We start from the raw sequence: 13,427 nt of genomic DNA, 5'->3' as shown, positions 1-13,427 counted from the left end.
ATAATAATAATAATAAATCAAATAAAAATGTGTAGTCATTCACGCCAATGGCAGCCTGCTACAACCTTTGTAATGTAAAAATTACATCTTGATGAATTTTAGTGGTGTTTTTCCTAAAATAATTGAATACTGTATCCATATAATTAGATATATATGGAAAATCTATCCATTGGCAGCAACCGGAATCTTTATCATTTTTTTTTTTTTTATTATTATTATTATTATTTTTTTAAACAACAGTGTTTAAAATGATCTAACTTAAAAAGTTAGAAAATGCAAAATGAATGAACGCTTGGACACCACCAACATTTTAGCGCAGTTTGTGGACTTTAAGACGGTCCTTATGCACTAAATGTACCAAAAAGACAACAGATGAACATCGTACCTAAAACGAACTTTTCGCGCTCGCTGTTTTTACTTTCTGTATTATAAAGTTTCCTGTTACTGTTTTCCCGAGAGAGAAAACACTCCAAATGATTTTCTTTTTCAGTCAGTGACCTTTTGGCATGGATTTTGATAAAATCAGAGAACAAGTCCTGAGGAAAGGACTAGATCTCATTCACACAGCTAATCAGGCGAGAAGCTATGGAACATACCCTTTCCATTTTGACTGAATTGCTGTTGTGTTTTCTGGATTTGGTGTTGTGTTTTATGATTTGTTGATGTGTTTCTGAATAGTTATTTTGTCTTTGGATTTGCCGTTGTGATTTAGATTTGTTGTTTTGTTTTGCACTTCACAGCCACCGTACAGATGCATAGGAAACAGGGATACAACAGATTGTTACACTGTGTCTTAACTGGGGTGACGCAAAAGTGATAAATCCTATCTCTTTCTGGTTAATCTAAACCGTTATGACCACGACAAGTAGCACACAACTTTTTGTTGGTTTCTTACGCACTGGGAAGCTTTGTTCACAATGAAATCTCATTGGTCCAAAATCTGAACTCACATAGCTGTATACAAGACATCAAATATGTTCTGATTGGCTGTGATTTGTCATGAAAACAAATACAAATAAAATAAAATATAGCTGCAAGCAGCGATGACAGGCCCAAGCACAACTGGCCCATTTCCACCCGGTGGCATTCGGAAAACAATGCAAGGTGGACACATGCATTTGGCATTTGACATTAATCTAAACAATTTTGAAGCAATCTGGGAAAATATAAGAGGACTACTTTAAAGTCTGTTGTAAGAGCCACACATTCTGCTGCCAAGTGGTGGCGCTATGACCGTGACCCAAAATAGTCAAATCCATGTGATTAGCCCCCAAGACTAAACATACATCTCAATTTTCATCATAATCATGCAATGCACACAGGAACTTCCTGTTTCACATTTTTAGCCATACATTTTTTGCTATGCCATGGCGACACCGTTCAAAATATTAAAAATCTGTTTGCAATTTAGCATCTACAATGTCTTGGCATGATGTTACACAAATTTGGTGCAAGTCACATGAATCTCCTAGGAGGAGTATTTAAAAGTTCAGAGCCTGCGATTTTCAGAAAATCCAAAAGGGCCGACTTACTGTTGGGTGGAGCTAATTACTGTACGGAAGTTGTTCGGCTTTATGAGAACTACATATGTACCAATTTTGGTGACTGTAAATGGGGGTGCTACAGAGCCACCTTACATGCCCATTTCAAAGGGGTGCTACAGAGCTACAATAGCTCACCCAAAAAATGAAAATTCTGTCATTAATTTTCACCGTTATATTGTTCCTGACCAATAAGAGATGACAGTTTATAGTGATCCGATGGTCAAGCTCCAAACATGACATAAACATAGTCCATACGACTTTGAAACAGCCATAAATCACATTTGCAATCACGTGTTACGTTTGTCGTAGGCAAACCAGTATGCCAGTTTAAATGCGGAAAGAATAACGTATTGGTGCTGCAATGCTGTGGATGTTTTTCAATGAATAATGATCTAAATTCCATTCTGTTCCTCACACAAAGCTTTCATAGGCTTCAGAAGACCTGGAATACAGCAGATAAGTCATATGGTCATCATTTTATTTATTTAAGAATAGTGGTCACTATAAACTTCAATGTATGGACAAGAGCTGTATCAATAAACAAACAATGTGGAGACACACTTTCTGATTTAGTCAGTGGGGTAAGAGGTAATAATCCTCTTAGGGTGTCTGGCCTGCACTTCACCTGCTCTTAACCCTTGAGGTCAGACATCACAAACACACATAATGCTAATTGAAAAGAGTAGTCAATAATCTTCTATTGATCTAAATGATGTGTGAGATGCAAGATCCCTGGGCAGGAAAAAAATATGAGGGCGTGTACAAGAGGAATATGAGAAAAAAGAAACATGTAAAGGTGGTGCTCTAGGTTATGTAAGTACTGTATGTGAACTCTGCAAGTATCTTTGATATACGTCAGAAGAACAAGTAGCTCAATGTACAGCAAAAACAAGACTAACTCTTTATATTTAATCCAACTAAGTTACACATAAAGGACAAGAGGGCATACTGTCCAAATTCATAAGAATCAGCTGATTAAGAAATGTTTTTGTATAAGGCAAATAGTGTCTTGCCCACTATGTGCTTTCCACTTCATCTTCCAAAACAAACATATTTTTTGCAGTAAAAATGCTTTGCGACACAAAATAAAAAACTCTAGGAACACACACACACACACACACACACACACACACACACACACAAATGGAAATAAAATGAATCATTGTAGTGAATCATTGTAGTGCCAATTTTCTAACTTTCTTTAGAAAAGTGCTGAGAATTTTAAATTGGTGTGAAGAGCACCTTTAGCTTGACTCATTGACAGTCTCAAAAAAAAGGCATTTTGGTGGGTTCTGGAAGAAATAAAAACTCTGTCAAGGTCAAACTGAACAAAGATTCAGCGTTTTTACCCCATACATCACTGTACGGAGAAAAAAAAAAAAAAAAAAAGCATGGGTGCTCACTCTACCGAAGACCTTCAAAAAGTTTGACTGAAATGGCAGACACTGACTTTTCTATAAACCGTTTTTCAGTCCCTTTAATCCATCGATATTTGGCCTGTGCAGGTGACAGGTCAGTCAAGTGGCAAAAGAGGTAAATTTACGTCAGCTTTGAGCGAAGGCTGTGTCAGATTCTGTGGGCCTCACTGGCACGCACCGTCACTGCTCACCTTTCGAACCCACATCTCTAATCCCTGCCACCTACCAAAAAATAAATAAAACTACTGTGTTTTTCAATAATCTTTACATCCTTTAGCCCATCAGCACTGACAAGCCAGCATATAAATGCTTATCTTTTCAGAACAACAGTGCATATTAGAATGATTGCATGGGCGCAGGAGGCGAGTTGGCCACATTGTGCACACTGGCAGACTCTCGGTAGATACAAAGAAGACGAAAGATGGGAGATCAGGTCGAGTCGGATTAGTGGAAACGAGAGCTGTGTTGTAGCCCACACTTTTGATAAGTAGAGAAGGTTCACCTTGGAGACAGACACCTGTGGTATTGGATGCAAAACTACATATTTTTAAAAATGACTAGTCAGTAGGTTGCCTAAATGTCTAGTCAGTCTAAAGGAAGCCCTTTATATTTAGGCTGGTTGCAACCCTGGTTTTTGACCATAATTGGATGCATTTGTTAGGGGTTGTTTACATAAGACAAGTTTTTTATGTTTAACAACAGCTAAACGGAGCACCTCGGAATGGAACAGAACACAGAGGTCTAAAGATGTAGTATTGTTTAAGGTGGACTACTTTAAAGGGGTCATGACATGACCAAATTTTCCTTGATCTTTTGACATAACAGGTCATTGTACTATAAAAACATACTATAAGTTTCAGAACTGAAATACTTAATAGAAAAAGAGCATTTAATAAAACCAAGCTGCAGAAACAGCTCGTTTGGAATTTGTACAACTTGCGACATCACAAGGACCAACTACATCTGCATATGCAATGCAAATGTTTCCCTCATTGCAACCTTGGCCCCACCCACTGGTGCTCAGTTAGTCACACAAGTGAAAAGCAGAGAGATGGGCCTGTCGTGGGAGATTCATCCAAAGTAAACTTACACAGGACGCCTTCATGTGCCTATCTGGATTGAAATCTTTTTCTACATAAGCGTGCACTAGATGAACGGCTTTGACCCTTATCATACATCTCGTGCCGCTTTTAAAAGACATGATGTGAAGTTATAACTCTAAGATGGAGACCCCTTTTGTGTTTCATTCAGCTGTACTGTCTTGCTGAATGAAACACATCTCATTCTGCTGCAGCCACTGACAGGGAGAAACACATGCAGTCCTGTGTAAACAAACTGGGAAAATGTGAGACGTGAAGACCAGCATCTCTGCTTTGACCTGTTGAAGCCCGTTGAAGCACCCAACATCACCGTGGATTGAATTACGTTTGTGTATTCAGAAGATTTCAGTGTGAATTGCATGTGAAACAGACACAATATGATTCAAGCTTTGCAAAGGAACTGTTATTGAAAGATGGGGCAGTTAAAATTGGACTATTGGATGAAAAACTGTAAGTAACCAATTTCATTCATGAATATTTCATATGTCATGACTGTTTGATAGTTTATGCTGTGCTGCTTGAGTGAACAGTTTGATACATACAGATTAAATGTGTTGGGTGTATGTTATGTGTCAACCATGAAATGTAGTTTTAATGTTGTGTGGAGTTTGTTCATTTTCTTCAGATTGCGTTTCAAATATGACTGTATAGGAAGGGCTGCACGATGTTAGCCAAACACAACAGTGGGCATTTACAGTGAAGTCTTAAATGGCCAGGCAGCTTAAAACTGAGCGTTTCAGACAGAGGGTCAGAGACAGGGTGGAAAAATATTATATATTAATAAATTATGGCTGTTCGGTGCAAAAATAAAACTTTACCAACATTCTAAGTGGACCTCGGGGAAGTTAATAAAATTATATATCAAAAAAAAAAAAAAAAAAAAAAAAAAAAGAGTATGTCATGACCCCTTTAAACTTGACATATCGTCATACAGTCAACAATGCTTGAGCAGCACTCATCCCTCGACAAAATCAGGGATTTACTGGTGTTGTGGCATTTACCAGATTACATGGTTTACATTGCATTAATTCTTCATGAAAACAATGTTGTAACATTGGATATACCGTACACTCACTGAGCATTTTATTAGGAACACCATTGTCCTAATAAAGTGCCAGACGTAATCTTCTGCTGTTGTAGTCCATCCGCCTCAAAGTTCAACGTGTTGTGCATTCTGAGATGCTATTCTGTCACTACAATTGTACAGAGTGGTTATCTGAGTTACCGAAGCCTTTCAGCTCGAACCAGTCTGGGCAGCATTTACCAAAAGTATTGCAAGCTTAAGCTGATCATAGAGACCATTAGTGCCAATGGTTTCTACAATCTACTTAGGCTTACGATGCTTTTGGGAAATGCTGCCCTGGACAATTATGCAAAAATTGCTGTTGATTGAGCTCAACTTGTATTGAACCTGGAACATTCACTTAAAGGACATTCATTTAAAGACGTTACTTTTCTGAGAGGATTTTACCATGAAAACTTTCTAACAGCTAAAGCACAACATGCTGTTACCATGCTAATTAACAATACCAAAAACTAGAGAGAATAAAATCAATCAATAAAGAATAAACTATACTCAAGATCTCACTAACCATGTAGTTGGTTGCTGGATGACTAGCTTACTAGTCAACAATCATGACCCATCCCCTAGCTTACTAGTCAACAATCATGACCCATCCCCTAGGCTGACATCAAGTTCTCCAGTTCTTTCTCCCTCTCCACAGTTTCCTCCATTGTGTCTATTTCTCTCTCTCTGCTGAAATATAGCAGCATGGTGTGCTTTTCAGTTTTCCCGGCAGTCATCCAAATTAAAACAATTATAGAGCTAATTGCCCATTAGGTGGAGCCTGCTGGGGCATCCATGCTCTGATTTGTGGAATCAGTCATGCAGGTCGTCCTCCACTGTGATGGACTTAGCCACTCACTCTTACTGGTGCTGGAGCCAGCGCTAACCGGCCGGAAGATCCACGGGCAGATGGGCAGGGGTTGGCACAGGTGCCCACCGTGATGCAAATTAGGCCTGGCACTGGCGTGGTGTGAAGAGATTGAGCAATGTGACGTAGAGACAGCATGCCATATGGAGCTGGGGCTCACTGCTCCTTTTACCAGTGGTCAAAGTCAGTTACACAAAATCAAGTGGGCCGAAACACTCACAGCTGCAAGTGTGAGCCAGCAAAGCATCCCAAAGCAGCTCGGCCAACATTCCAACACATGACTGTGACCAGCCAGCAACCCGAAACTGCAGCTTATCATGTGTGTAAAATCAACTGTCATCTATCCTGACTTTAACATGTGTGTAAAGATCTGCAAATCAAACTAGCCTCAGGCTTAAGAGAGACAAAAATAGAGAGAGAAGAGGAGAGGCATGGCTCCAGACTGTGAATAAAATGGTCACAAATATGAAAAAAATAAAAATAAAATAATATTAATAATATCTGCGACAATACTTTAAAATCTAGTCACCACTGGTAAAAGTTGGATAAGAGAGACAGAGTGACATTGGCACAAATAAAATAATAATCACTAGAGTGACAGCATCAAACCGGAACAGACATTTAAAATAAATATAATTAAATAGACACCCTAGTTAAATTTATTTAAAAGGAATAGTTCACCTAAATATGGAAATTCTGTCATAATTTACTCATGTCACTTCAAACCCGTATGAATTTCTTTCTTGTGCGGAAAACAAAAGGAGATGTTTTAATGAATTTCTCAGTATTTCTTTCAATACAAAGGCACTTGATAGTGACTCACTTTAAAGCTTAATGAGGGCCCAAGTATCATACAAGTAGTTCATGTGACATCATATTCCAAGTCTTCTGAAAACATACGATAGGTTTTAAGAAAAACAACTTGATATTTAAGTAATTTTTCAGTGAAAGCATTCGTTGCACGTTCATGCATGCATATCGCTTCAATATATTGTGATAGAACATGAGAATGGACCACAGAGCTTCTGAACAACCATTTGTAACTAAAAACAATTGTAAGAGCCAATGGCTCCCTAGTCATTAATTTAGCCTGGAGCCCTGAGTGGGACAAAAGAGAACAAAACTAAGAAAGAAAGGGAAAACAAAAAATTGGGGTCTTACCTCAGTAACCCGAATCCTTTCTTCTTGGTCTTCTTATCCAGCTCATCACTGGCCTCCTCGGCTTTCTTCTTCTCTTTCTCCTTTCCTTTGCTTTTCAACTTGTCTTTCTTCTTTCCTTTGGCCTTCTTCTTTTTATCTTTCTTGTTCTCCTCATTGTCTCCTGTACCCTGTCTGGAGGAGCCGCTGGCCGGAGTGTCTCGTCCAGAGCTCTGGTCCGACCCGTCATCTGTTTCAACACAACAACATCTTTTGTTGACATCAAAGGCTGTGTCCAATCAAACCCTACATTATTTTGATACAAATATGTGTCAATTGGTAGATGCTAGCTAGCCAATTAAGATTAGATGCTAACATGGAGAGGTTGTCTGACATGCCTTCACCCTCGAAAACCATGAAGAAAAAAAAAAACTATACAAAGTAAAAGAAAACAGACAATTCAATAATAATAATAATAATAATAATAATAATAATAATAATAATAATACAAATCTGTGTTTGAGTTTAAGAACATTTCTGTTAACTTTTTTATGATGAACAATTTTGGTATCATATTGGGTCACTGGCCTATATCTCATTTTGAGTGTCTCTCACATCTGTACAGAGATCTACTTTTCAGTTAATCTCCCCTGAGCATGACAAATTTGCCCACATTATCATAATTAGGAGGAAAAAGAAAGGAGGGTTGGTGATAAACTGGGGAGAGAAAGAGGGAGAAAAAGGTATAAAAAGAAAAAGTACAAAAAATAAAATAAAAAAAAAAAAAAAACAGAAAAAAAGGCTTGGGTAACTTAGAAACCTGCTGACATAACCATCTGTTACTGGCTATCCACTGCGGGGCACTATGTCCGAGTGTGTGTATGTGTGTTTGTGGCAATCAATCGTGGCTGCATTATGTGTCTGCACCATGGTGGCGGTAGTGCTGGAAACAGATGTACGTTTACCAGGCCACCTTGGAGAGCATGTTAAAAGAGAGATGAGGAGACATGTGAAAAAGCATCAGTCTTTCATAAGCCTCACAGCAGCCATCTTACTAACTCTGCACTTGTCACGCAAGGAAAGCTCCCAATAACACTGTACTCTATGATTTATTGATGAGGGGATAGTTGTTTCTTTCTGGCAAAAATAGGACAAGGGAAAAACCCACATTTGAAGTCACATTCTGACTATTTTGGGGGTGAAGCCTAGAGGTTAAAGATCTGGGCTGATAACTGAAAGGCTGAAGGTTCGAACCTCAGAGTTAGTAGTTGACCGATATGTGTTTTTCAATGGCCTATATCTAAAGAGCATGGTGACATGGTGGTCAGTTAATGCTGATATATGCATAATGCAAATGAGATGTACACAATATTACTGAAATTAAACGATAAAATTAGTTCTGTTATGTCTTTAAAATAGTATGCACTAATTACTTTTGGACAGATGTGAATTCTGATCACACAGTGATCAAAAGCCAGTGTTTTCTTGACAAATGTTCACAACGACATACAGTACAATGAATGTGGTGTACAATTCCACTGGCTCACATTGAGTGGTGATAAAGATATATACCATTCTATATGGCTCTGAATATATTGCTTATACCATTTTGCATAACAGGGATAGACAATAAAAAAATAAAATAAAAAGACACTAAATGCTATCCCACACAAACTTAACATAAATCAGAGCTGTCTAACAGGTTCAAGGATGAAGCACTCTTCTGAGACTCAGTCCAAGGCCACAGCAGCAGCATCTGTTTCCCTGCGGCCCAATTTCTTAACAAACAAATGCAGATCCGCCGTTTAAACTAGCATTGAATTGAGCAGCACAGTAATGACTGTACAGCGCCCTATTATTCAGAGGAAGCTAAAAAGGCTCGCTCCAGCTCCCAGCTCTCTAATATGCATCAGAAAACTCTTTTGTTGGGACCAGCGCAATGGCTCGTTGTAAATATCAATCCCCTGAACACAATGACAAACACCAGAAAAAATGGTTTGTCAGGCTGAGAGAGAAAGGATAAGGAAAAAAAGGGGTAATATTTCTCATCATGCTCTCGTCTCAATATGAAAACACTTTAAAAGAGCAGGGCTTGAGGATTGAAAGAGCAATACCTGTGCTCCAAAAGCCTTCATAATAAAGCCATAATGACACTGCTGTGAGCTCAAAGAAAAATAATGGAAAGCATTTCAAAGAAAAATAAATCCCTTCTTTAAATGCCTCTGTGTTTATCATCCTCACTGATGTACGGTCTTTGATATTTATATGGTTTCTTCACTATGAAAGAAGGCCTTAGTTGGAGACTTTATGTAGACTGCATCCTCTTGACTTCTTTTCGCTGGGGTTGTGTGGTGTACTGGTTAAGGCTCAAGGCTGGTAACCTAGAAGGTTGCAGGTTAAATCCCTGCAAGAAATGATCCAAAAACCATCCCCATTATAGTTTCGAGGGCTGCCTACTCTGACAGGAATAAACCATCTGATGACATGTAAAGGCCAATTTACACTGCCTGAACAAATGCCAACAAACTCCAACAAACACTGTTGTTGGATTTTGTTGGATCAGTGTGCTAACCCTTTTGGTGTTTGTAGGGGCAGTGTGACAATGACAATTATACTTCACAACTTTTGAAAAACAATAGTCATCTTTAGAATGTTTTTGTTTGTTGAAGCAGTGTGATAATGACAATTATGCTACTCAACATTATAAATTCAACAGCCAACTTTAAAATGTTAGTGTTTGTTGGGGCAGTGTGAAAATAAAACTTATGCTTCTCATTTTAAATCCAACTGGTGTTTGTTAGTCTTTGTTGGGGCAGAGTGACAATGACAGTTATGCTTCGCAACATTCTAAATTCAACAGCCAAATTTAGAATCTTGGTGTTTGTTGGTACAGTGTGACAATGGAAATTATGAGTCCCAACATTCTAAACCCAACAGCCAACTTAAGCTTTTTGGTGTTTGCTGGGGCAGAGTGAAAATAAAACTTATGCCTCTACATTTTAAATCAATCAGCCAACTTTAGAATGTTGGAGTTGTTAGGCCAGTGTGACAATGAAACATATGCTTCTCAACAATCTAAATAATAGCCAACTTTAGAATGTTGGTGTTTGTTGGGGCTGTGTGACAATGAAACTAATGCTTCTAAACATTTTAAATCCAACTTCCAACTTTAGAAATTTTGTGTTTGTTGGGGCAGTGTGACAATGAAAGTTATGCTTTTCAACATTCTAAATCCAACTGGTGTTTGTTTGAGTTTGTTGGTCTTTGTTGGGGCAGAGTGACAATGACTTTTATGCCTCTTAACATTCTAAATCCAACTATCAACTTTAGAATGTTGGTGTTTGTTGTGGAAGTGTGACAATGGAAATTCTGTGTCTCAACATTCTAAACCCAACAGCCGACTTAAGAAAGTTGGTGTTTGTTGGGGCAGTGTGACAATTAAAGTTATGCATCTCAACATTTTAAATCCAACTGGTGTTTGTTGGAGTTTGTTGGTCTTTGTAGGGGCAGAGTGACAATGATATTTATGCTTCTTAACATTCTGAATCCAAAAATCAACTTTAGAATGTTGATGTTTGTTGGGGCAGTGTGACAATGACACTTACACTTCTCAACATTCTAAATCAAACAGTCAACTTTAGAATGTTGGTGTTTGTTGGGGCAGTGTGACAATTAAAGTTATGCATCTCAACATTCTAAAACCCATCAGTCAACATTAGAATGTTGGTGTAGTGCAACAATGAAAGTCATGCTTCTCAACATTCTAAATCCAACTGGTGTTTGTTGTAGTTTGTTGGTCTTTGTTGGGGCAGAGTGACAATGACATTTATGCTTCTTATCATTCTAAATCCAACAGTCAACTTTAGAATATTGCTGTTTGTTGGGGTAGTGTGACAATTAAAATTATGCATCTCAACTTTCTAAACCCAGCTGGTGTTTGTTGGAGTTTGTTGGTCTTTATTGGGGCAGAGTGACAATGATATTTATGCTTCATAACATTCTAAATCCAAAAGACAACTTTAGAATGTCTGTTTATGTTGGGGCAGTGTGACAATAATAGTTATGTGTCCCAAAATTCTAAAACTCATCAGTCAACTTTAGAATGTTGGTGTTTGTTGGGGCAGTGCAACAATGAAATTTATGCTTCTAAACATTCTAAATACAACTGGTGTTTGTTGGAGTTTGTTGGTCTTTGTTGGGGCAGAATGCCAATGACATTTATGCTTCTTAAAATTATAGATCCAACAGTTAACTTTAGAATGTTGGTGTTTGTTGGGGTAGTGTGAAAATGGAAATTATGTGTCCCAACATTCTAAAACCCAACAGCCAACTTAAGAATGTTGGTGTTTGTTGGGGCAGTGTGACAATAATAGCTATGTGTCCCAACATTCTAAAAAAAATAACAGTCAACTTTAGAATGTTAGTGTTTGTTGGGGTAGGGTGACAATGAAAGTTCTGCTTCTCAACATTCTAAATCCAAATGGTGTTTGTTGGAGTTTGTTGGTCTTTGTTGGGGCAGAGTGACAATGACATTTATGCCTCTTAACATTCTAAATCCAACTGTCAACTTTATAATGTTGGTGTCTGCTGGGGAAGTGTGACAATAGAAATTATGTGCCAGGGAGCCATCCGGCCTGCACAGTACTACCCCACCCCCATTTCTGGAGAGGAAGTCTGCAACAGCCATCTGCGCCCCCGGCCTGTGGACCACCTCGAACTTAAAAGGCTGAAGAGCCAGATACCAACGGGTGATCCGCATGCGATGGAGCCACTGGTGAGGGGCGTGGTCCGAACAGAGGATGAAAGCCTGTCCCAGGAGGTAGTACTGAAGGGTGAGGACCGCCAAATTGATGGCCAGACACACCTTTACAACAGTGCTGTACCTCACCTCTCTCGCCGAAAGCTTCCGGCTGATGTATAGCACCGGATGCTCCTCCCCCTCGACCACCTGGGACAACACGGCTCTCAACCCCCTGTCCGACGGGATGGCCTGTACAATAAAAGGGAGAGCAAAATCAGGAGCATGTAACAACGGCCTGCCACAAAGCGCAGCTTTCACTTGCATAAAAGCCTGTTGGCACACTGGACCAGGTCTGGGGCTCATTTTAGTGAAATCAGTCAACGGGCTGGTGACGTCCGAATAATTAGGCTCTATAATAGCCAGCCAGACCCAGGAACTGTCTCACCTCCTTTTCGGCCTTTCAGTTTGGGGTCGCACCTGCCCGTGACCCAAGTAGAACCCCAGATACCGTACCCCCACCCATCCAATTGCGGACTTCTTGGGGTTTTCCGAGAGCTCCGCCCGTCGCAGCGACCTCAGAACCGCCCTCAGATGCTGCATGTGCCACTGCCAATCATTACTGTATTATAATGATGTCATCCAGAAAGGCATCAGCATATGTGGAGTGCAGTCTGAGGACTCTGTCCATAAGGCGCTGAAACGTAGCCGGAGCCCTAAATAAACCGAACGGAAGAGTCACGAATTGGTGTAAGCCAAACGGTGTGGAGAAAGACGTTTTCTCCCGTTGTCTCACGGGATCTGCCAATAACCCATTTCTTTCAGAATCCCACTCAGGAGATGATTCTTAAGAGTGCCTCCGCAACACTATGTGCTTAAATATTGTGTAGAGAAACTGCTTCCGGATATCGCGTTGCGTAGTCCACCAGAACCAACATAAAGCGATACCCGCATGCCGTCTGCGCTAATGGTCCGATGAGGTCCATATCAATTCTTTTGAAGGGGACCTTGATCAAAGAAAGTGGCCGCAAAGGCGCTCTTGGGGTGGCCTGCGGATTCACCAGCTGACATTCACGGCATGCTACACACAATCTGCGAACCCCTGAATGCCAGGCCAATAGAAACGGGCCATTAGATGGTTCAGTGTCTTTTCCTGCCCTAAGGGACCCACCATTGATTATAATGAGCCGTCTGGAATAACATTTCCCGACGGCTCTTCAGTATTAATGACTGGATTGTATCTTCTTTTGTCTGAGAGTCCTGCGTCACTTGATACAACCGGTCATTTATAATAGAGAAGTACGGATATGCGAGTGCAATGTCTGGCGGAAGACGCTGACCATCAATCACTTTCATTTGGTCGAAGGTGTGCCTAAGGGTCTCCTCTTGTGTCTGCTCCAGAGGGAAATCCCAGGCGGGGAATCCTCTAAGGGTTGGGGAAGCCGAGACTTTCCCCTTCCTTAAGTTATCCTAATGCAGATCTAACGTAGACAGCCTTGGCTCCGCCTCCCCAGCCAGTGCATCACAAATCCCACACCGAGATGCTTTGTTACAGG

The 13,427-nt window shown here is 39.9% G+C and overlaps 1 protein-coding gene across 1 annotated transcript in view; it reads right to left on the bottom strand.

Annotated features, from left to right (window-relative positions):
• LOC127447162 (partitioning defective 3 homolog B-like) overlaps positions 1-13,427 on the bottom strand; it is a 502,153-nt gene that overhangs the window by 154,994 nt on the left and 333,732 nt on the right. The window contains exon 18 of the mRNA XM_051708779.1: positions 7,158-7,383. Coding sequence (XP_051564739.1) covers positions 7,158-7,383 — 226 coding nt within the window. The remainder of the gene's footprint in view (positions 1-7,157; positions 7,384-13,427) is intronic.

This window comes from Myxocyprinus asiaticus, chromosome 10 (assembly GCF_019703515.2).
Source record: "Myxocyprinus asiaticus isolate MX2 ecotype Aquarium Trade chromosome 10, UBuf_Myxa_2, whole genome shotgun sequence".
In the NCBI taxonomy this organism is placed as follows: Eukaryota; Metazoa; Chordata; class Actinopteri; order Cypriniformes; family Catostomidae; genus Myxocyprinus; species Myxocyprinus asiaticus.
This window is presented reverse-complemented; position numbering and strand designations above follow the sequence as displayed.